Raw genomic sequence first — 25400 nt, forward strand, 5'->3', positions numbered from 1 at the left:
CATCAAATGCACATTGAAATCTGATTTCCAGACACCTTCTGTGCTCCTCAGGGATGGCAGCAGCACCCTCTGCTGTCACACAGCAGCACCAAAGCCAGCTGAAGCCCCAGTTGCTGCACTGTGCACAGGGAATTTCAGGGACAGCTTTCTACATCCTCCACTAAAGATCCTGATCCATTAAACCTCACAGTGACATTCTGCAGTGAGCTCTGCACTTCAAGACACCTTGATTTCAAAGACAGTGACTGTGTCTAGAAATAATCACCCAAAATGAGATTCCTAAATTAGTTACTTGCACCCATCGAACACCTAAAAACTGCACTAGGATGACAGGAAATCAAAGCCATGCTAATAGAGCTAGCAGCTTCTAGAAATGCATCAATAAATCACTGATACTTCAACAATTACCTTAAAATACCATCGTCTAAACTCTTGCAATTATACAAGACTTGGGTTTGATTTTTTTCTGTGCTTTTTGTTCTCTTAGCTGCAGTGAGAAACTTGAGAACATAAATTTCAGCAATCCAGAAGGCAAATCAATTTCAAATGTAACATCACATGATTCTCATGTGGTTTTCTTCTTTTCCAAAGCAACCCCAAAATGTCTTACAGCAGCTGGCCAGCGATACGAAAACAGTCATTGACAGGGCTTCCTGCAACCACAAGTGCTAGCCTTCAAGCCGACCCTGTACTGGAGGACCAGTAACACCAAACCAAAACGACAGCCATCAACTCTCTGGTGATGTTTTAAACTTCAGACAGATTTAGAAACATTCATTAGCCTGGCCAGCTGTATTGATCAGTCCTAGGCCACACAAAATCATCTCAAAAAAAGCTCTATGCAGTGTAACCATGTTTAGAGTCCATATTGACCAAAGACCTCTTTTTATTTTTTCCTTAATGAGTGAAGGCCATCTATCAGTCTTCCCAGCAATTATTTCATCACTGGCAACAGCATTTAATTGTAAACCAAATACGGGAATGGAATACAAAAGGGGTGCCTTCGAGGCAAGGATTACAAAAACATATATACATACCAAACATAAAAGACAGAAACAATATTAAGATCAAAAGCAAATGCAGGGAAAGAGAGATTATAGTGTCATTTGCAGCACTTTGATTGAAGGGTCTCAATCCACACTAATAAAAAGAGAGTTTGCTGAATATAGAAATGCAAGTATTTTACACAGGTTCAGTAAGGTTGTGATGGGATGGCAGCTGTACAGAACCTCGGGAATCAAAGCTGAGTATGTTCATTCTCATTGCTGAAACGTTTCAGAGAAATACAAATCTTTCAGTTCTTTGTAAGTGAAGATATGCTTCCTAAAATAGAGAAAAATAAGTAGTAAAATAAGTGTGTATTACCAAACCAGCGTGAAACTCTTTCTGGTGGTAGTACAAAATAAACACTATCTATACCTTCAGTGAGCCTACCTGGGTAAGTTTGCACCTATATAATAATAAAAGAAAAAAAAAGAAAAAAGAAAATTACAGTCAAGCTCCTAATTAATACTGTTTTCAAATTGCAAGAGCTACATATTAAATTCAGGCCAAGACTGGAAGATTAAAGCCTTGATTGAGCTGATCCAAACCTAACTTTTTGTTTTACAATTAAGTCTATCAAGAGACAATATTTACCTCAAAAATTCCTGCCAACTTTCCAGCTAAAAACTGTCCATCAGCCAAGTCAGCCTTCAAATTTTGCACTGACTGTAACTAAAAGCTACATAAATATGCAATGCTGCAAAACCTGACAAGGACCAGTAAGTGCCACTGCCACTCAAGCCACTAGCATCATTTTACAAAGCTGCTTTTTCAAATGTCTGCTTCCTTCAAAGTCAATAGCAAAACTTTTGCCAACTTGAGTGACTGCAAGGTCAGGCCCTGAGAGAATAATCCTTTCCCAGCTGCACATTCTGAGACTGATGTTGAGCTACTGGTTAAAGACGATTGAGGCAAGGAGGAAAGCAGAAGCCCCTTTTATCGCTAGCATTAAACACAACTGACTGAACACATATTCACATGAAAATGGAGAGTAGACTGCATTTGTTGAAAACAAGATGCCACCTTCTAGGCAGCAAACAGTTCCCATCCTCAACGCACTCTTTAAGAGAGACAATTGGCTGAGGAATCTCATGCAGAATAAATCACTATTTGCCAAAATGAAAGAAAATGCCTCTTTTTTTTTTTTTTTTTTTTTTAGTAGAATGCCCAAATTATTTCAGATTTCCAAAGGTGTAACCAAAAGAGTACACGTTAGTGTGATGGTTTTCCAGTGCATTGGAGAGTACAAGTGCATGGCTCTGGGCCATTCCAGAGGACATAAATCAGCAAAGAACAAGACCCACAGCGCTGAGACTTCAAACCACCCAAAAGCCAGAACTCCCAGTGCTGTTTAGTGCTTACAGCTATCACATAACAGATCCATTAACAATCAGAAGCAAAATCAGACTGCCCATCCCAGAGCATCAGAGAAAGAAGCGTGATGATCTCAATGCCCATGAGTCACGATGCGTCAGTGCCCATCATTATATCTACTTTATAGCATGTGTTAACTTCTTAGCCAAAGCTACATTGCACAAAATACTGTATGGCCTGCAGAAACTTTAAAAACATCTTTTGCAAGGGAAAGGTTTCAAAAGCCTGAAGCATATCTTCTTAGAACAGCACTGTCAGATGTGTAAGGATGTAATAAATTGATCAAGTTTTCCTAGTATTTGGTAGTAGGAAATGCTCAGCTTCCTAATACTTCAGATTAAGCCTGCAATAGCATTTCTTCATTGTGTATATACATACAACAGTCTGATCAAGAGTTTTAAGGCTCTTATTTCTCAAAATAAATGGTCACAGTAAAGAAGGGATTAAGTGGAGTTAACACAGCTATTGGCAATACAAAGGGATGTTCATGTCATTTGCTATTGTACAATCTGGGGCATTTCACTCCATGCTTTGGCTTTCTTCTTGGCCAGGGATAGCCACAGTGGTTCAGCAGGGCTGCACGGTGTCATTGGCAGGTTAGAGGAATGTCTTGCTTCCTTCTCAACAGCAGGAATCACAGATGCTTCCTGAGCAATAGGTCCAACTTTACCTGCCAACAAGAAGATATCCATCAAGCATCAGAAGGCTAGAGAGTTAAAACCTCAATTTCTGCCAATAACATTTCCTTCTCTTTAAAGCAATTGTTTGCACAGCTCAGAATGTTTGTGATTGGTGAATAAGTCAGATTCATTGTTAATCTGGGTATCACTAGCACTACCTGGTGCAAGACAGGTATGATGGCAAGGACTGGCTATTGCAGTGGAAAAATTGATACTAAGCTGTTAGTAAATAATCTGCCCATAAAAGAATCTTCTCAGTCTCAACAGCAAGTGCTAAGCCCTCATAAATGAAGGAGTTCTTCAAAAGTCTTCAAGGACATGGAGACTATAGCCCCGGGTATTTTTTTCTAAATTCATGTTCTTGGCTATCTTGTTTCTTAACCTTTTCAGACTCTTAATTTCCATGACAGTGCATAGCAGAGTTCCACAGGCTTATTTGCTCTGTCAGTGCAACAAAATCTAGGAATAAGAATCAGGAGTACGCAGGAAAATGGAAACAAAATATCTGCAGGGTTCACCCTGCACCAAGAATCACCCCAGCATTGCTGCAGGGTTAAAAGTAACTGGTATATATTTTTCAACACTGAAAAGAACTAAAGATGTTTTTTCCATCTTCACTGCTGGCACAAATATTGCTCCAGCAATACTATAAAATACTAGGTAGGGATCAAATCAGTGCTTTATGTTCTTGGGCTTTTAAGCCAAGAAGGTGGAATTCTGATGGGGGTACATGTTCCTCTTCATGCAGCCTAACACAAGCCTGTCACCCTCACAAAGGATAGAGGAATACAGATAACGCTCCTTGTATCCTCGTATGGCTTTGTGTTACTATTTGAAAAGGCCTCCTCCATCCATCTTGTTTAGAAAATTTTCAAGATTCATGTCTGCAGGCAGAGAGCCTGGAATGGGGCCTGACAGAATGCAGCTCTGAACAGATGCAGCTCTCATTTCTCAAGACATGGTTCACAAGTCTCTCAGCATCACGCTCTCTCCATCCATTTCAGGCCAGGCAATACTTCATTTCTGTGTGTAAGTCTAACCGAAGAAAAGTCAAACTTTGTCTCACAGCTGATTAGTCCGTGTGTGGCATGTGGCAGGCAGAATGAGGCTGCTGTGCTCCAGCACAAGAACAGAGGCCACATGGGGACTTAAGCAATGTTAAGTACAAGAAGCTTGATCTTGCTTGCACTGAAATCAATTGAAAATGTCCATTAGCTCCATCAGTCACACTCTGGAGCAAAGCCAAAGAAGTTCCCTAACTCCACTCAGGAAGTCTCTGGTCTTTTAAAAAATCCTAGCTCGTTGGTAAGTCTTACAGCAGGCAAGCTATACTTAGGAATACTGGAGAAAGTGTACTATCCATTAACATAGGCTGCAGTGCAACATACATAGCACATTTCTGAGAAGTATTAAAGGTGATGTAGGAGTTTTACTGCAACTTTAATTTTGGAAATTAATTTTCACCTTTGGGAGACTTCCTTCTTCATAATAAGCAAAAGTGAGTCTAAAGTCCCTTGCATGTCCTGACAGCACAAGGTAAAACAAAACCCAAAAATGGTTGTTCATGACTATTAGACGAAAGACAGGCTTTGGGACAAACCTCACCATGCCTAGGGTGAAGTGGGAGAGAGAAGAGGCAAGCTAAGTAATCTTCCCTTGGTTATGACATAACACAGCAGTTACAAAACAGTCATGCTCAGTAGAATAAGGATCTGATGCTTGGAATTCTCTTCCAGACTTAGCTGACCTTGAGCTGTCCTGGCTCTTGGTGTTACGTGCAGGATGCATGCATTGCACAGAAAACCTCAACTATCAAGAAAACTGTTAACAGTTAACTCAAAAAGCATGATCCAAATTAATAACTCCTCTGGGCTTTAAATCTGCATCCTTTCCACCACTAGCACCTTCAACTATTCAAATTGCTAGCTGTGCTAATGGGAACCAAATCAGAGCAGAGTTTACATTTGGAATTCCCAATTTCCTAGGCATGGGCTGACAGTGCTGAACATTTCCTAAATGACAGGCATGGTTTTCTGAGCAGTGGAGGAGTAGCATTTTCCTTGAACATCAGGACTGATCAGAGCTCTCTGTGATATTCAAGGAGTGGACTAGAATATGCCTATAAACGCTGTCCCTAGAGGAGAAGCAAGTCATTGGATGTCCCCTGACTGGACAGCCCCTAGGCCAGTTCTTGGGAAGAGGTGATGCAGAAAAACTTATAATTCTGCTGCAAGGATCACAAGTGGTGGAAGTTCTAGCAAATGAGTAGCAGTGGAGTTCTGTGGAGTTCTGAATTTCATCTGAATGCTGCTGGGATTCCAAGTTTAGATGATTCAACACACAGAAATCCAGTTTGTGCCAGCTTTTCAAAGGAAGACATTCTAATATGAGCAAAAATCTTGGCCTGTTTACATTTCGTCTTTCACTTTGCACCTACAACCATAAAATGGAGCTGTCCTGTAACAGAATCCTTTTTTAAAACTATTTTCTTTTAATCACACACACAGAGTTAGCTGGCAGCTGACATCAGAGCCTGTGTTAGTGCCCATTGTTAGCTGGTCAGCTACCTGTAGTAAGGGAGAAAGTTTATTTTGTAGGACTCATAGATTCAAAACCATAAACAATTACTACAGGGAGCAGGCATAGAGGTACCCCTTTATATCTCTAATACAACAATTCTGGATGCTGGTGGATTATAAGGCATAAGCAGGCAGGTGCATGCACTCTCTCTAGGCAGCACCTCTTACTGCAGTGTCAGCAAGAGGAGCCTCAAAAGAAAAGCCACTACTCTGACACAGTGGGGCATTTCTTATCTTCTTAGGCAGTATCTGAAATCAATAGCTTTCAGCTAGCACAATATGCTTTTACAGCTGAAGAACTGGCTTATCTATATCTAACTGGAGCATGTCTCTGAGGTTCGGCACCACACTGAGAAAGCAGGGAGGGATAAGCTGCAGCCCAGCAGTAGCCTTGGAAGAGGTACGTGAGTCACGATGTCTGAGTCACTCTTCCCCTGCATTTTTCTCACAGGCAATCACAGCTAGCAGGGCAGCAGAGAGGCCATCAAGCCTCTGTGTTCACCTCAGGGTGGAACTGACTCTATACATTATTTTTGTCTATTTAGTAAACACATCCATCAATGGAAGCCGCACACTCTCCATAAGCAACCTACGCTATTCCACACTTCACCACTCATATTGTTAGAAAATATTTCCTAATGTCTAAGCTAAACCTCCCCTGCTACATTTTAAGCTCATACAGGACATAAAGACAAATCTTGTCCTCTGCACCAAATTAAGCTGTCTTCTCTAGACTAAACAACTCCACTCCCATCAGTATTTCCTGGCTGACTGGTCTAGAAGACCTGACCTTTTTTGCCGTTTTCTGGACACACTCCAGCTCAACTGCTATTCTTCAGTACTGACCTTTGCCAATAATAAATCACCATTTTGTTTATACGCCACTCCATGAACTGGCAGTGGAGATAGAAGTTCCTCACTTGCTTTCTCTGCTGAGTGAGCAAGCCAATACTTTGACTTATATGAAAACTATAGTCTGAACAGGCCTTACATAAACTGTGCTGATTACCAAAAGTTTCGCCCATCACCTGCCAACCTCACCACTTAATGGTGTAAACTGTAGCCACCATATAAAGACGTAAAGAAAGAGAATACCTGCTGCAGCACACACACTGGTCTTCATTTGTGTTTTCTTGTCCTGAGAGCTCAAGGAAGGCATATTCTTCTTCAGCGTGTTCTCACTACCACACATCCCTTGCTACAAAAGGAAAGAAGAACGCAACTAAGAAACCTGGTTAGTCACTGGCACTCATAAAGTTCACCCTGGCAACATCTTTAAACCTGTCTGTGGAAATTAAGCAAATGCCAGACAAGGATGGTTGTGGACATCCTGTGGGAGGAGAGATTGAAGGCAAGAAGGAAGACAGCTGCTACAAATACAGGATTAGTTCACATGCAGGCATGTTAACTTCATAGCTTGAATAATAGCTCAGGATAACTTGAAGGCAAGTTATTCTGTTTTACAGATGGAGAATTGAAGACCTTGCCCAAGCTGTACAAGAAACTTGTGCAAGAGTTAGTGGAAAAGTCAGACTTCCAGTATGCAGTCTACAGAGCAGAGCAGTGAATGCAGTCTGCAGATCACTAATAGCAAGGAAGCTAGTGCAACTCAAAGCAGCTCTTGGGCTACAAAATACATTCGGGGCAATAGGCAAACTCTGCAAAGCTTCAGATTTGAGCAGTGCAAAGGAACATATAGGAGGATATAGCTTTGAAACTAATCACTGTGACAGTATAGTCACATGTGTTTGCTCACTTGCATCAGTTGTCTGTCTCAACCCATATTAGAGGCCAGCCCTGAAAGTCTCTCTTTGAGTAGCACTCACAACACACCTCCCATGAAGATGATACTGAAGAGTTTGCAAAAGCACCTGGGCAATCTGATGCAGAATTCATACCCATGCAACATTACTTGGTACTCTACCTCCTCTTGATCTGCTTTGCTCAAAGCTTTGTCTTCAGATTTATGTTCTTTGGCAAGAGGGTGGTCCTGGAAACCCTTTTGTTTTAGTTTTGCCATGAAGACCCAAGCTGGTTCAGAGGGAGCAGATTCCAAATGTGGAGAGAAGACCTTTTCTACAAAAGAAGCATTTTGAAGTAAAGAAGGGATTTAGGTCAAGTCAGTCTAAAGCTTCTGTTTTGTGTTTTAAATCCTTCAGCATCTGTAATACCCTTTGAACACTGTGGGGATAAAATTACCTTCCCTCATGATTTTGTCCTTGGTGATAACTGCTTTTCTGTTTATTCTGGAGTTTTTGACCTGACTCTGCTTCCGTTTAAGTCAATGGCAGAGCTCCCATTGAGATCATTGTGAACCGGATTTTGCCTTTGAAATAACATCCTCACACTGCAGATTAAACGAGTATGATAAAAACTGTTTTTTCATGGAGGCAGTAAAATACAGGCTGCCTTTTTGCTTTTTAAATATTTTAAATAAAGTGATTTTAGGGGAAAAAGAATAATCACACCCAATGCAACTCTCAGTCAAGGTTTGAGCTGCTGTAGTCTGGAAACTGAACTAAAAAACAGCATCAAGTTTTAAAAAAACTCTTAAAATTCCAACTATATGTACAACCAGGAATAGTTCAGAGGCCCTTCAGCTATTATCCTGTTGTTATTCTTACTGGAACACACCCCTCATTAAGATAAGCCAAGAATTCTCCATCCTAGCCAAATCATCAAGCCAATTAAATGATGGTGCTGACGAACTCAAGGCTGAATTTGGTCTTCATCAAGAGGATTTTTATCTTTTGTTCAACACTCTGCCAGTGTTCTTGGCTGCTGTTTTCTACAATATCTGGATAAAATACAGTATAATACCTGACAGTTTATGCCCATTTTGCTTCTTTTCCACATCTTCTGATCTTGTCTTGGGAGGATTTTTGTCTTCTAGCAGATCTGTTTTTTTAGCAACTGATTTTGTGCGAACAGGAAGGCCTGGAGATGTTTTCCCTGTGCCCACTGATTTCTGATCCTCTTTGACTGAAGCAGAAGGAGCAGTGGGAACAGCTGAAGGGATCAGCTTTGGACACTCAGCACGGCTTTCATTCTGGTATTTTAGTAAAGACGACGTTCTCCTTAGTCTGACCCCAAATGGGTTTTCAACACTTTGTGCTTCATGGTCAGCCCACTCCATAGAAGAATTCAGATGGGAATTGCTGTCCCTACAATCTCGATCAAATCTATCAGAGTTGGATTTTGCCGATTCCTGGATGGTGGCATCAAAACATGCGTGTTCTTTTGTCACTCCTTCAAACAACTCTGGTCTTATAGGAGACGTTGGGGAACTTCTGGTAGAGGAATCTTCCTTTGAATTTGAGCCTGCTGAGAGAGATCTTTGCCATGCTGGTGCTATGGTGAATCTGACTGGTTTAGCAGAAGCAGTCTTCAGTGGAGTTTTCACATTTTCATCTGAAGATCGACTGTCTTCCACTGCTTTTCCATGAGGTGGTGTACTGCTTGTCTGCTGGTTCTTACTGTCATCATCAGAAGAGATGCTACTCTTCAAGCCAGCCAAACTTGAAGAGGCAAGACATGCAATGGACAGATTTTCAGAAACGTACGCTGCTTGCCTGTCAGTGTTGGCCTGTTGACTGCCTTGGTCACCTTTTGAAACAGAAACAACTTCTGCTTTAAAACATACTTCCAGTTTACTTCGAGGTAGCTGGCAACCTGCTTCTGAGACAGATGCAGCAGTGTCTGGGTTTTTTTCTGCATTGCTTTTGGATGACTCAAATTCCATTATTTCACAAGTTTCTGTGTCATTTCTTGTTACTGAACTGTTCTCAGGCTTCAAAACAGCCACTGTCTTGATGTGAGAGGAGGACACTGAATTGGCTACTGCAAACTGTGAAGTGCTTGGTACAATATCTGAGACAGCGTGGTTGGAATGATTCTCACTAGAACCCAAGGAGGCTTCTATTTTGCCAATAAACAGTGGATTCCCCTTTTCTTGGTATTTGATCTTTGGGTCCACAGAATTTACTGAGGACCTTTGTGCAACATGTGCCAATATATCTATGCACTCTGTTTCCATGCCATTGCTAAGCAAGTCAGCTGCTAGTATGTCTGGAAAAACAACAGCTTTTTCTTCAATTTGCTGCAATTCTGGAAGTGCAGATGCTCCAGTACTGGTGTTTTGCTGGTGTAATTTCAATTCATCAGCAGACTCATCTGAACAGTACAACACTGTTGCACTGTGCTGCTCCTCCAGGTTCACTGGAGAAGGCTCAGGTCTTAAGAGGGGTGAAGCTGCTTTACAGTGATGGTCCACATCTGGGAGGCATGCATCCTCTTCTAGCAAAGTACAGGAGTCTTCTGCTACAACTGTGGAATCACAAGAGTTGCAAGCAGCATCAGTGGAACTTTTTACACCTGAAGTCTCCTTAGAACTGCCTTCCTTTGCACAATATCCCACCTGGGCTGGTAATCCTATATTAAACAGAGGAGAAGAGTGCGCACTTAAAGGTTAAAATTCAAGCACCATTTGTACCAGTAATTCATTCCAGACAGTGCAGTCATTCAGCATGAGTTGCCCAAGTCTGGGAACTGCTGTCTGCTAAATCAGGCTGTTCAAAGCATATATAGAAATGGGCTGTCCAAGTGAGGATACTGATAAAGCTTTCAGTTTGAACACACCTAATCCCAGGAATGACTGAAAGCTGTTGTCTGCTTAAGGTGTACAAAATCAGTTGCTGTTTAGCTCTTTTCTGAGAGCATACCCCTAGTTGTATGACTACTAGCCAGATTGCCCTAGACATTTCTTCATGTGTATGCCTAGAAAGGCTGTCTAGAATGATCTGGAGGATATTCTGTATTTAAGCAGAACATCTCAGCATCAGGTTAACTGTGTCTCTTCTTTGTGTTCTTCTTTGTGTTCTGCAAAGCTGAACATATGGATAGCTTAGATGTATCTGCACACACAGCAACTCTGATATGTGACAGCATCAAGGCCTGAGTCTGCCCTGATAACAAAGTGCCAACATGCCCACTACACCATAGCATTACCATCAACCAGTGCATTCGTAACATGGTGTTGAAAATCTCCGGTGCTGTTGTGGAGAAATTTTATTTGCAATTACAATTGTGTTACCACCAGCAATTAGCTGTTTTTCAAATGGTAAGGAGGGTAGAAGCACAAATGAAGATCTAGTAAACACAAATCAATTAAAGGCACCTTATACACATAACAGATATAATGCTGAGGTTAAGATGTTTTTGGATGTCAAGAACTCAGATCTCCAGTCAATGAGATCTAGCCAACTGCTTAGCACAGGTACTTCTGATCACGGTACTTTCCCTTCATGTACTTTTTAATGTGGCTCTCAAAGTTCACCATTTCCGCATCATTGTGTTGAGTGGAGTACATGACTTTTTCCATCATAACACTTTAGCAGCCAGAATTGGGTTTATGACATAAAAGCAAAAATGCCTAGTTTGAAAGGACTTGCAATTCAAATAGGTTCTCTCAGACTTACATAGTAGAGTTCAAGCACTCAAACTAGCAATAGATACATCTTCATTACCTTCACAATCACTTTTATGCTGGCCACTCTCAAGCAATTCTGTTGAATTTCCCTTCTTTTCTAGAGTTACAGGAAGACATGCCTCATTTTCCAGGTGTTCCACCTAATGAGGTGCAGGAAGATCTTTTAATTAAAGAATAATGAACAAAAATAGTACTTTATACACACACACATTAATGAATACTCAAAACATAGACACAACCAACCCCAACACTGTGGGTAATGTACTATCCCAGTGAAGAACTCAGAAATCATTCATGTTTAAAATGTCAAGGCAGCACACTGATCTCTCTTGAATGTGCAACATTTTGTGAATGACATATTCTGAGTGAACAAGTATGTTTTTAAGACACCACCCAAACTACCTGGTGGCATGGAACAGACCAAGCTGGAGACATTAACATCACTTCCATTATCTCTGATTGACAACCCACAATTAGCATTTCTCCTTCAGCACTGTAGCTGTACCAGCTGCAGCACAAAGAATATCCAGCAAAGATGCTGCAAGACCCAAGTTTCCAGGAAAACCTCATTCTCATCCTGGATTTCCCCCATCCCTTCTCAGGGCGAGGCACTTCTAACTCCAGGATAAATTTCTGTACATGATTCTCTGATAGAGCAAGGGAATCCAGCACATATTTTCATGTGTTTCTCTGATGGAGAAGGGAACATTCAATACTCCTTATTTCTGTTACACGCCAGTTCAACAACCTTTTCTATCTGGTGAAATTCATCTTCACAATGAAACTGCCTAGAAGCCAGCATGAGAAGCATCTCATCCTAATTTCCCACATGCAGAGCCATATTCCTTCCCAAAGACCTTCAGTCTTTCCTTTGACATACAAAGAATTACATTAAAGCTACTCTGAAATTGTTTGTAGAAACAGACTTAGACTTTACAACTGAAAACTAGCTTTTCGAACAACAGGAATGTTTTTACAAATGAAGTGTAACCTGCAACTTTCTTGGCTAAATAACGAAAAACCAGAGTTGGACTTCGGCTCCCATGATATTGAAGTTTTCTGAGTCTTTTTTTTTTTTTTTGTTAATTGGTGAAAAACAAGTGGTTTCCCTTCTTCCAATGAAGAAGAACAACAACAAAAGTGAAGGAATACAGAAAAAAAGGAAAAAAATAAATTAAAAATTCAAATTTGTTTCCTTCTGCCCACTGATTCTTTTCCAGAAAACACTTACCTGGGAGTGTTGCTGATTCTTGTTTGTAAAGCCTTTCTGTTTCCGGGGGTTTATGGCAATCCTGTGCCTGGCTGCTGAGGTGTCAAGGCAGCCAAGGGGACTGGCAGGGATGGTGAAGTCAACGGGAAAGAAGCTGCTGCCTCTTGAGCCAGGGGCCCCCAGAGTGGCAGAGGATGAGGGGCTGATGGGCCTGGAGGGAGCTCCAGAAGGTACCTGTAAAACACAAAACACATTGTTACACATTTTGGTTGGCTTCCCCACATCTCTGATACAAGTCTTTGCTAGCTCATTCCATTTCAGAAACCTGCAATGGCTGGATTTTTGGACATGAACACTCATGCCTAATGTCATCTCTGCACAGAGATTACTCAGTTCTCTGTGTGCAGACGTACGTTAAACAAAAGTGAGAAACAGTCTCACCCACAGCAAGAGGCTCAGCTTGTCCTCATCCCAGTGTATCTGAAAACCATTTGCAATATACGTATGCACCAGCAGGAGACACTGGTGCAGTTTTTATAGCTGCCTTCTCAGTACTGTGACACATCGCAGGAATACCTTATTAAAAAGACACAAAAGTAGCATGGATGCTTGCTCCTCATTACCTCTATCTCTAAGAAAGTTACCATAGCCTCTTTGTTCTTTTAAACATCCACTCTCCAGCAAAATCAAATGCTTGTCTCCAGCAAGTACCCCAGAACCATCTTCCAGACGTGATGTGAATCTCATCCTCACAGCAATGCTTTTCTGGGGAACTATACAGCAGTAACCTTAGATTATGCTATCAAAGCAAAGGGTTTACAGAAGGCCTTGTAGAGAAACCCCTAAACATGGAGCTTGACTGGTTTTGTTACTGTTTTGAAATGCAGACCAGACTTTCAAGAACATTTGCGGATCATCAGAGCAATCCCAGGCACAGCTACATGTTGGGCAAAGAGATTCAGAGCAGCCCTGTGGAGAAGGACTTGGGGGTGTTGGTTGATGAGAAAATGAACATGAGCCAGCTTCAGTGTGTGCTCACAGCCCAGAAAGCCAACCGTATCCTGGGCTGCATCAAAAGGAGCGTGACCAGCAGGTCAAAGGAGGTGATCCTGCCCCTCTGCTCTTGTGAGACCTCACCTGGAGCATTGTGTGCAGTTCTGGTGTCTTCAACATAAAAAGGACATGGAACTGTTGGAACAAGTCCAGAGAAGGGCCATGAGGATGATCAGGGGCTGGAGCACCTCCTTTATGAAGACAGGCTGAGAAAGTTGGGGCTGTTCAGCCTGGAGAAGAGAAGGCTGCGTGGAGACCTCATAGCAGCCTTCCAGTATCTGAAGGGGGACTATAGGGACGCTGGAGATGGACTATACATTAGGGCACTGTAGGGATAGGACAAGGGGTAACGGGTTAAAACTTAAACAGGGGAAGTTTAGACTGGATGTAAGGAAGAAGTTCTTTCCTGTTAGGGTGGTGAGGCACTGGAATGGGTTGCCCAGGGAGGTTGTGAATGCTCCATCCCTGGCAGTGTTCAAGGCCAGGTTGGACGAATCCTTGGGTGCCATGGTTTAGTGTGAGGTGTCCCTGCCTACAGCAGGGGGGTTGGAACTAGATGATCTTAAGGTCCTGTCCAACCCTAACTATTCTATGATTCTGTGAATTTCACAAACATGCCAAACAAACTTCATCCAGTACAACATACCTGTTATTTTGGCTTTGGCCATAAAGCTAGGTGAAGCACAGCCAGTTAAGTGTGCTTGGCATTCACATGTTAGGAGGTTTTAAGTTTAGGATATAACACAGCATTTAAAGCATGTATGTTAATGGAGTTTTAAGGTAATGAAAACATCTTCCCATCTGATCTACAAAAATTGCCTAAGTACATTGCTTTATGTTTAAGGTAACTAAAATTAATGTCCTTATTCCCCATTGATTTTGCTTAGTTCCTAGAGCTTAAGCAAACCACAACAGAATGTATTATGACAGATGAAGACTTTTCTCACAGCAAATTTACAGATTGTGGAAGAAAGAATGTAAATAAGCTAACTATTGTTATAATTCCACAAGATTAATGACAGACCAGTAAGGATCACTGCACTTATAAAAGCAGTAACACTCTTCTCATTTCCACATACAAGTTCTTCTGCCTTTCAATTATAAAATTACAGTTGTGTTTATTTAAGATAAAAATACCTGAAGTCATTATCTGAGCTACTGCTGTACGTAAATGGTAAATTCCCTACTCTTCTGAGGATTTCTGACTCTGAGCACTGGCAGTTGGCATCTTCTTTCAAAGACAAAGGAGCAGACACATGAATTCCACGTCAGTGTTTAAGTGTAAGATAAACTTGGTGTTTGTTGGTTATTGGGCAGGGGAGGAGCTTGCACAAAGAGAGGCTCATTTCCTAAAGAGCGTTTGTGCCAAAACACTGTGCTCAGTCTCACAAGCTGAGACCCTGTTTTGCTTTTAATCAGTCTGGGATAGAAATGCAAACAAGGAAGTTAGATTTCTGCAAAGGCTATCTGGCAAAGGCAAGATAATGCTGGTTAATGTCTCAGGGAAGTCACTTGCTGCTTGCTTTGAGTGAACGCCTCACATTTAGCTTTAGATTAGCCAAAGAGTGGGTCTTTATAAACGTGGAAGGCACTGAGAAGTTATATGGATGATGTATCAGGGCTCCACACAGAGGTGACAGCATCACGAGGCTCTTGGAAATCCCAGTGAAGCAGCACAGGACAAAGAAATGAGGTAACTATCATCTGCAAGAAGTTCAATACAATAGCAAAATGTAACCCACTACACTGTGTACAACTTCAGACTGCTAAGGCTCAAATCCTCTTTTCCCTTTACTAAATGTACAGTGCAGTTAAATAGAATAACTGGTGTAGATTTCTTAGTGTTTTTCACAACTGTCCTCATTTTTGGAATGAGGTTATTCAGTTTAACAACTTGTGTTTTGCTAACTCAAATCCTGGTATTACATAAATAGTTTCAAAAGCTACTGAAAAAAAATGTTACTTAGGAAAAGGGGGTTTATTTTAGATAAACACATTGGCAAGATTTCTGCTATGCCAAACTGCTGACTATGAAAAATATTTGGGTAAAGGAACATATACGGTTCCGTAAAAAAGCTAGCCAGGTTCCTAGTGAGTCAGGGGGGAAAGGAAGAGCCTCAAAGTGGGGAATTCTAGGCAACATGTAAGAGAAAAATATTTTTCCTGTCCCTGTCTCTCTCTCTCTTAAGAGATGAGGTTGTAAGACTGAAAGAGCTCAAAGCCTCCGGAACTGGACAGAAAGGGCTTTTTGCATTGTAAGATAAGAACAGTGTGCAGGCTTACAAAAGGGAGCCTTTTAGTTAAAATCTAAAATGGGAGATGAGTTAATAAAATGTACATTGAAGTAAAGATAAACTATATACAAGAAATTATTTAAAATAATGACAATACAAGTCACCTAGATCACTTGGGCCTCTAAAGTTGTATGAGTAGTAGTCTAGTACGTGAGAGAGACACTGTTTTATCTTTCTATCCCTAAAAGCATAAGATGTAGGAATGACTGAGAAGGGCAGTGTCTGATCTCAACCATGGAAGGGAAAGTTGAGCTGGTTTTGCCCAAAGGTTACTTTCCCCCTTCTCCAAGGCTTCCTTGTCCTCCACAGAAGGGATGCCTTTTGGTAAGACTCGTGTCCTTGGCTACACCAAGTATTTTGACTCAGAAAGTTAAGCTTGTGATTGCAATTGTACTGTTAGTGCTACAGAGCTGTTTTGAAGTCAATGCGTTTGTCACCAGCAATCCAAAAGAACCATATATATCGCCTATGAATAAACCATATTATTTGTGAACCCAACTGGCTCTTTTGAATCTGACCAGGCTAACAAACAGGTTAATACATTATGCAGCCAGTGTGGGGCCTATAGTTAGTCATGTTGCTATAGCTGTAGCTACGTTATATAGTTATGTTGTTAATGGTTGGACTTCATGATCTTAAAGGTCTTTTCCAACCTAGCTGACTCTATGATTCTATGGTTTTGCCTGTAGTTTACATTGTTGGGGTTTTGCAACACACATTGTACCCAGAATAAATATATAAAAAAAAAAAAAAAGTATTACTGTACTGGCTCCATAGAGACATCACACATTAGCAGGAAAAGCAGCTATTTACCTGTTCATCTTCACTGTCTGTCCCGCCTAAACTCAAAGAGCTATGACGCTGAACAAGGTTGGAGGACTGTGGGATAAAATAAGGAAGAGGGTAAGTCAAGGGAATTATCACATTGAAATATCTGGGACTGGGTATCCACTGCCAATTGTGAGAAAACACAAGAGGAAAGATAAAGGGTCACTGAGTCCCTGTCTCACAGGGTAGATTTCATTTGTTCACTGGGGATCAAAGTAGAGAAGCTTTATCCTGCTGTCAGAGATGCCATGAAGGTTGACCACATGAGACGATAAATTTTATGACATTATTTTAGCTTATACTTTTAAGATCTTCAAATTTACAAATGCTCACATGTTCACTCAAGTCTAAAATCATGCATCTGCTGTGAGAAGCAATTCCTAACAAAGAAGATAACCAAAATCCTCACTGAGTCCCATCACGACCTCTTCTCCTCAGACTCATAGGACTGTCATTTTCCTGCCAATTCAACTAATACTGCCCTAGAGTAGTTTTTTTCAATTCCAAAGCCAGTAACTGGTTAAGGTTCTCTTGCAGTCACTTAAGTAGCTGTTTAAGAATCTCTTGCAGTCATTTTTTTGTTTTCCTCACTAGCCTTAAAACACCCCAACATTCTTCCCCTTTCGCAGGTGCAGGAAACTGCCAATATCTCTAGGTCTTTGAAGCTGAAAGACATAGAAAGTTCATTTGTGCAGTGTTAAGTGCCTTGGCTTGTTCTTGGATTGGAAGTGGAAGTGGAACAGTCACAGTCACACAACACTCACCCATGAATAACTGACTTTCTATGCTTTCTGCCATACAGACCTGCCAGGAGAGACCACCTTACCCAAAGACACCAAGAGGTGTCATATCAACTGAATTTCTCTTCTCTTTCCCTGCTGATACAGGTCATAATTGCCCCAGCACTGGTCTACAGAAAAACATAGAAAGCTGTACCCAGAAGGGTTTCTGTAAGGCCATTTCCTAGTATCTCTCAGTGACAAGTCTACAATCCACCTAGGGAATTTGTTCATTCTGACTGATCTGTACCACCAGATTTTACCACAAGCAAGCAACAAGGTTCTTCCTTGTCTCCAAGCAGATTTTATCTTTTCCATACAGGTGGTCACTGAAGTGACATGATAATTTGTACCTTGCTTGGTGAATCTGTCAGAATGTCATGAAGGGTTGAAATTTCAGGAGGGCTTCGAGGTAAACCATCATCTTCAGAAACAGCACCTGCATCTTCCAGTTTCTTTCCAGTTATAACAAGTGGAGGTGACCCAAGTCTGATATTCTGTTGCAACTGAAGCTGCAGTTGAAAATAAATTTAGAATAAAGACTTTAAATAGCACTATTTATAGTGGACATTTTGGACACTTTCACACCAGTTGCTCCCATTAGGGATGCAAAATTTCTTAGTTAACAGAAATACTTGAAGAAACAGACTATTTACAGAAAATAGCCATTAACAGAATTTTTTGTTAGTTACATTCATCAGGGACCCATCATTAGAACTGGCTTTGCTACAAAATTAAAACCCGTTTTATTCAGTGAGTTAACAAAGACAGAAAACTTACCATTCCAGAAAACTTACAGCAATTTAACTCATTTTAAGTTTAAAACTTTAAAAAGTCTAGACTTAAGTATTCTTTAAATAATTACATGTATCCAGATGTCCCAAATAGTCACACAAAGCATTGTCATTTAGCAGCTCCCAACTCCAGGTTTATGTGGTCAGCTTTCCTTTCACAAAGCCCTTCCAAACATTGTAAGGTTGTCACCACCCTCTCCCACACAAATAGGTGAGTCCCACTTTTTATAGAAAGCAAATTTAATTCTGGTTCACTCTAATGAGTTTCTTGTTAATTTTCCCCAGCATCACATCCTGGTCCTGTCTATAGCAAGAATGATAACAGCGGCCAGGAACAACTTTGTTTGTAATGGAGTATTGGGATTCTTTTCCAAGACTGCACAAAAAGAATGCTCTGGCAGGCCCTGACCCTAGAAAAATAAAACAAAGTCTGCAACCTCACAAGCAGCCAGATGTTCCCTCAAACTAAAAAAGTTCAGATCTCAGGAAACACCATTACTAAAATTCTTGGCTCAAGTCTGTTATTATGTCAAAGCTGGAAAAGAAACAAGGTCTGAACAGAAACTTTGTCCTTCACCTCAACTGAATATTTCCCAGATAAAAATGCAGACCTGTTTTTTTCTGTTTCTGTGCTTATTAAACCAGACTGGGAAATTCTAGGCCTAATCCATTCATTCATAGCTCTAAAATAGACCTAATTAGCTGCCATTCGTATTCAGTAAGATTAATCTGCAATATAATTCCTACAGATCTAACAGCCACACAGGGTAGCACAATGTCACCCTCTACTCCACCGGTCTTTCAGTTCAAACAGCTTTCTTGCCCTCTTAACGACAACAATCAAAGGAGTATCACCAATATGATCTGCAAAAGCAGGACTGATGACAAACTGCACAGAGATTGCAATATATCAAGACGTATCCATGCGCACTTTATTGGAGGAAAATACAGAAAGTCAGTTTTGCTTTTCTCTCTTTTCACAACTGCCCATCTTTTATTTATTAAATTTATTACATGCAGACAGCAAAAATATTCTGGGGGAAACTGAATTTACAGTCTGTTGTCTACTGGTAGAAGTTAATTTACGTTGCTAAGAAAATAACAGCTTTTATTAGTGCTTGGCTTTCATTCTGACATGAGTCAAGCTCACGGAAAAAGGCTGTCATTTATGGCTATAAAAATAGTGCTGGCAGTGTTACATTACCATGCAGGATGATGGATGGATGGATGGATGAAGAGAGGGCACAGTGGACTGGAGATAGCATGAAAAGAGGGTTTTTTTCCCCAGCAAAGTTCTATCATATATAAACATTATTTCTTCTGATACCCCTATTGTTATACCAAAAAATACCCTGAATTGAAGCTCAGTTTATTTTGCAGTCTTATGAAAGAACAAGTCCCTCTGTGCATCTTCTATTACTGAACATGTGATGCAATTGTATTTTGCAACACGAAACTCACACTGTGCAAAGGAAGAATTTCAATGGCCTTTGGCTGCTTTATCAACCATTTGTTTTCAGTCTCTGGAAAAAACCTTAAACTTTTATCTCAGTGCTTTGAGCTAGGCAGTCATTTAAACACAATTAATATAACCAACAGTTGATAAGGGAGCTGTCAAGGAGGGTTCAGTATGTGCCTTGGAAGAAGGAAATGACCTAGCAGAATACAGTATCCTTTGTTGGCAGAGGTCAGAAGAATAATGATATAAATAAAGCTGTCACTAAGAGTGCCCTGACATATCCATCATCCCACACACACAGCCGCTGGTGCTAGCATGTACAGTGAAAACATCATAGCCAGAATTGCCCAAAAGAGTAACAGTATAAGGGACACACTACATAATAAATAAATGGCCTTAATTTAAAAACAGTAGCTATGAAGTGAAGAATAGAAATCCCATTGGAAGAGAACATGCTCATCAAGGAAAGTTTCCAAGAGCCTGTGAACTGGATTCATGTCACTCACACGCTATGAGAGCTGGGAAAGGCTGGAAACACCAGGACTGCTCAAAGATGAAGTTTCCAAGAGGCAGAATAGATCCAAAAGCAGTAAATCTCATTTGGACACTACAGTCAACAAAATCTTAAGGCACACAGCAGAGGAATCAAGCCACAGGGTTTCCTAGGGGATAGCTAATACAAAGCAGCAGCATGAATGAGGGATGATGTTCTCACCTGCAAAGTTTTCACTCTTCCAGGTATGTTTTCCTGAGACAACAGATCACCTGCCACATTTCCTGGTGCAGACTCAAAAATGAAGACGCTGTCATGGGACAAGGCTTTGTTTCCCATGCTTCCCTTGGGCCTGCGAAGGAAGGCAAGAAGAGTGGTCAGTGCACTGGATACATCCCTCCAACACTTCCCTGTGCTACTTCTCGAGGGCAGAAGGATCACAAAGAGGCCAGAGTAAGATGCATCCCACTTAACTTCAGATTTGTGCATATTAGCTGTCTTAGTGTAGTCACTGCTAGTTCCTTTTATACTCAGAAGGAAGGAAGAAACACATATGGGACAAACGACCATGGCCACAGTTGCATATCTGTCCATGGCCAAGTTGAAGTACCCAGCTAAGATATTCCTGCTCTGCTCCTGTGCTCACTGGGTGTTCAGCCCAGTGGAGCATTGATGAGTTCCCACAGTTGACTGGCTTGTAATTAACTGAGATTGATTGGAGTTGGACTATTAAGTTGTGCAGGGCAAATTCTGCACTTGGGTGGCACAACTAGAAAGGCTCCAAATCTTTTATCCACCGAGTTCCATCAGCATAGGCAGGCAGTGTCTGCGTGTCACTTTGCTCAAAAGACCACAAGGATGGCCTCTACCAGGATTTTATTCCTGTGTTTGCCTGGAAAACAACAGAGAATTCTCTTATGTTGTTGGCTGCCAGCCTCATAACCCACAAGTTACAAGGATTCCTTGGCTTAGCTTCCCTGCAGGCAATGCTCTTGCCTCTGAAAGTTGGACTCTGGGTAACAGGGGATGATCAGGAACAGAACTCTGACAAGGAAAACCCAGTAAGTCTAACACTATTCTGCAAGGAAATCAACCGAAGAGGTCTAACCCCAGATTCTCTATTTATTTAGAAAGCCCTGAAAGACTGTGAACTTCCGTAAATACTCCATGTAAAAAAATCCCAAACAAATTACTTTTTCGTCCTGCAACTCCCTTCTTTATATCTCCAGAGACATCACCTGCTTTGTCTGCTTGACTAACCCTCCTATAGTTCTAATGGTGTAGTCAATCTATGCATTCATTCATATCTCTGTAAAATGGATCATATAAACTGCCATTCTTATTCAGCAAGATTCATTTGCAATGTAATTCCTACAGCTCTAACAGCCATACAGTCTCTCGTTAGGATTCAGAAAAGTTCAATTTTTAAAACATTACATGGTGTATGGGGTTTGCATGGCAAAGGTTTGGTAGTGAGAAGACTCCAGGGGTGGTTTCTGTGAGAAGGTGCTAGAAGCCCCCCCACATCTGATAGAGATGTTATATTTTTCTCTCCTCTGTCCAGCTGAGGAGACTGATGGAGCAGCTTTGGTGGCACCTGGCACCCATCTGGGGACAACACACCACACATGGTTTAAAAAATAAAAAAGGAGGAAGAAAAGAAACCAGTGCTTCTGCCTCAAGAACAAACACACAGCAGCATTATTCTAGGATCGGTTCTGATACTCTGCATGCCAAAAATTGCAAAGCACAGGGTCCTGCTATAAACCCTTCACAAGCTGTATTTCCATTGGCTTTCAGGATCAGGTTTTCCAAAGGATTATGTAGCTCAGTCTCTTTATGTAGTTACAAAGCATGCTTATGCTGTGCAGGGTCTGGACATGATAAAGTTTTTAAGTAGCACAAACAGATCTTCTAATTCTTTTGGATAGTCCACCTAATCTTACCTCTAAGGGAAAAACCAGAAGGGTTTTACTCACTTCCTGATCTCTGATCTTGCAAAACAGTTCACAATCGCTAGAGGATAGTGCTGGAGTAAACAGCAACTGGACATCAAGTACTTGGTTAAGGGCAAGAGAAAGAGTTCGCACCCACACTGCCTCTGGAGCAGGCAGCTGATTTTAAACCAGATCCCTCCTATGGGCCAGTGGGTAAACTTGGCTGTTCCTAAGCTTTCTGGACTGAGTTAGCTGACTCACTCTAATTCCCCTTAGCCCAGGGGACCGGTTATGTGGTCACTTACTCTGTTGCTGTTATGCTAACAAACAAAATAAAGAGATTGTTGTTTCATTCCCAGATCATTTCCATGATGCAATTGCATAAACACAACAGAGAGTGGGGAAAGGTGGGGCAAGGAGGAACCAGCACCCATGAGAAAGTAACATCTATAAGCTGTTCCACCAGAAGAAACACAGCGTCCAGCTTCACCAAATGCCTTGTATGATTATACAAAGCTTTTGGCAGCAATGCTGATTTCAGCATGTCTCACTCTGGTCACCTATTTGTGTCCCCTGCCAGTGTCCCCTCCAATAAACCACTGCAAACAACAGGATGTGTCTGGTGTTTTGTCACACATTACTAGTCTGCAACTCTACAACTCAAGGCCTAGGGTAATACAAAGAAAAGCCTGGCAGAGTAGCTAACAAGGGAGTATGAAGAGGGTGGGAAGTTGGAAAACAGACAGATACTGATGCATGGCACCCCTGGTGAGAGAGGTAACCACGTTCAGAGCATAGGCCCACCTCAGATTCAGTCACAGATGTGCAATGAAGTGTTGTGTAGCTTGACAGTTTAAGGTTATGAGTGAAGCAGTGTTAGCAGGGCAAGCTAATAGCTGTATTGCACTAATTGAAGAATGGGCAAGTTTTTGAACTAGCATCATTCAGGGACCTGAGAATTGCTCTGCAATTTGCTTAAGGACTTACAAACCTCACTCACACGGACAGCCCTCCAGGGGTGGCTGACAAAACTAAAGGTTTTCAGCTGTACCCGAACAGCTACATAAGAAAGTTAAATCAGCCATCTCATACTGATAATACACCAAAAATACTTGTCCCTTTACCCCAGCCATGATGTAGGGCACTACTGATGCTGAAAACCAGCAACTCAACTTCATACGTATTCTCTTGACTAGCACTACTCAGTCATCGTCCCCTTGTAAAGTTGCTCCTGATCAGACTCTTCCAGATTTCAAGCACTAAACCCAATCAAAACAATCTGGGCTGTCTGCAGTTTTAGCCTAAGAGGTTGGGTCACCCCTGCCCCTGGCTGCCCTCCCCCTCCTCTCCAGGCTGGCTTTTTAAGCACTAGCAAAGAAGGAGGAAATTCCTGGAATTCCTTCATCAGCATTAGGACTTGTTTTGCACAAACTTGGACAGAGGTTGCTCCTTAGGGGCCAGCTCATGCTTTCATCCTACTGCTGCAAGAGGTCCACTTTCCCAGCAGCTTACCCAGCCTCCTCCGGCGAATGAAGTGCAGTTGTGTCAAGCACGGAGATGCTGACATCGCTGCTGGACTGGCAAGGTTTTAAATTACTCTCTCCCCTGGGAGGTGGAGGTTCTTTCCTTTTCTTCTTGGCAAAGAAGTTCTTGAAAGTCTGAAATTTGGATTTTTTCTTTCCTGAAACATGAGAGAAATGAAAATTTACAGTAAGTTGGAGGCATTGCTTAGTCTGGAGAATGTTACCTTGTAACTTCTGGAGGAAGCCTCAAAGCTACAGCAGCCCATTCAGTTCTAGCTCCTTTGTAAATAATTCAGTGCTGGAGTCCAGTGAAAGGTGAAGCTGCAGTTCTTACATTTGCTGCCTATAAAGCAATACTGCATCGAGCTGACAATAGCAGTGCCTACTTAGGTTCCAGGTTTTGAAAAATACACATTAAATAGAGAACGTATCTACCCACAAGTGAACAGTGATCATGACGATCATACTTGATATATTTTCACTTTTAAAAGTAATGTCAATGTCTTCAACTCCTATAGTTCTTTGCTTAGCTTGGCTTAGTTCTGCTTTTTATTTACTCAGTGAGTAAGGAGACAACACCTGGAGGGTATTCAACATTTGGCAAAAAGACTGAAACTGGCAAAGGAATTTATAAACTCTAAAACATAAATATCTCTTTCCACATTAAAACACTACCCCAAAATAAACACCAGCAACTCCTCCAAGGACAATGGAGCAAAGTTAGATTAAGACAGTGCCCTGCAGGACATGAAACCCCCAAACATGGCAGCCCTAAGAACACAACTGGAAAACTATTAACCCGATTTCATTGCCATTGATTTTTCATTGTCCAAATGAAAACACAAAAAGAACAAAATAAACCATATGAAACATCACTGACTTATTTAATTTTTAATAACCTAAGATACTTTAACATTCTCATTTATATTTTCCTTCAGCACACAAATGCGTCATTTGGTCACCGAAGCTTACACTGGGGGGGGGTGGGGGGGTGGTGTCAGTTTGGAGTGGTTTGGGCCAAACTACTGTACTAAGACCCCTGTAATTTCTGAAGTACATATGCAGAGCAATAACATCACTGCATATCTGAGCCAAATTCATTGTTCAATTAATACTTTCCAAGAGTTGGCATAATAAATGCCCACAGCTGGAGGGTTCCTCCATAAGCAAGGCATTATTTCAACACAATTATTGTCTTCTCCCAGCAATGATTTAGTCGGCAATGCTCTGTTTCAACGTGTGCCCTGTACGTGTAAGGATCTGTGCCAATGGGCCTTATCTGGGCTGAAACTGTGCCACCACACAGCTGCATCAGACAGTAGCCACTTTGAGAAATAAACAATGATACTGAGATATACTCACCCTGTCTCCTCCCTGCTCTCAAGCTCAGTGCCAGCACCATGTGTCAGGACATACAAGGACACTGCTACACTGTCCGGCACGGACTGATGAGATGTTACCTCTCTGCAGAGCAGTATCAGCCACAGAAGACCTACACATTGCTTTTCAAGTGACTTGGGCTTCCATGGACACCAAATTATCCTCCAAACCATGCAGAGCAAAACTATCAGTGAGTTCCACTCATCTGAATAATAATGGATGTGGTGCTCCTTGGAGGGTTTATCGGTGGAAGACTTTTGCAATCAGCCATAATGCCTCTCAGATAAAACAACATGTTGAGTGTCTTTTAGAGTGTCTTCAGAAACGCTTCCCTTTCATTAGGGTCATTCATATCAGCAATTAGACAACCTATACGGTATTCTCCCAGGAAACTTGTCAAAGCTGAGATGGTTTCTTTTAGATGAGCAAAACAAAGGATTAAAACGTTTCATGAAAGCAGTGCCCCAAAATTATCAGTTCAGCAA

General features: G+C 41.4%; 1 protein-coding gene across 7 annotated transcripts in view; it reads right to left on the bottom strand.

Moving 5' to 3' along the window:
• Positions 1-868: 868 nt before the first annotated feature.
• KIAA1210 (KIAA1210 ortholog) overlaps positions 869-25400 on the bottom strand; it is a 60877-nt gene continuing 36345 nt past the window's right edge. For all 7 annotated transcript variants that reach the window (XM_061358041.1, XM_061358037.1, XM_061358036.1 and 4 more), the window contains 10 exons: positions 23525-23693; positions 20298-20427; positions 17683-17841; positions 16536-16601; positions 12397-12609; positions 11203-11305; positions 8498-10108; positions 7602-7753; positions 6773-6875; positions 869-3088 (listed from right to left, as the gene is read on the bottom strand). In XM_061358041.1, coding sequence (XP_061214025.1) covers positions 2916-3088; positions 6773-6875; positions 7602-7753; positions 8498-10108; positions 11203-11305; positions 12397-12609; positions 16536-16601; positions 17683-17841; positions 20298-20427; positions 23525-23693 — 2879 coding nt within the window. In that variant the 3' untranslated portion in view covers positions 869-2915. The remainder of the gene's footprint in view (positions 3089-6772; positions 6876-7601; positions 7754-8497; positions 10109-11202; positions 11306-12396; positions 12610-16535; positions 16602-17682; positions 17842-20297; positions 20428-23524; positions 23694-25400) is intronic.

The sequence above is a fragment of the Neopsephotus bourkii genome, unplaced genomic scaffold (assembly GCF_033783945.1).
Source record: "Neopsephotus bourkii isolate Nb327-2 ecotype Australia unplaced genomic scaffold, CSIRO-AGI_Nbou_v1 NB_936, whole genome shotgun sequence".
In the NCBI taxonomy this organism is placed as follows: domain Eukaryota; kingdom Metazoa; phylum Chordata; class Aves; order Psittaciformes; family Psittacidae; genus Neopsephotus; species Neopsephotus bourkii.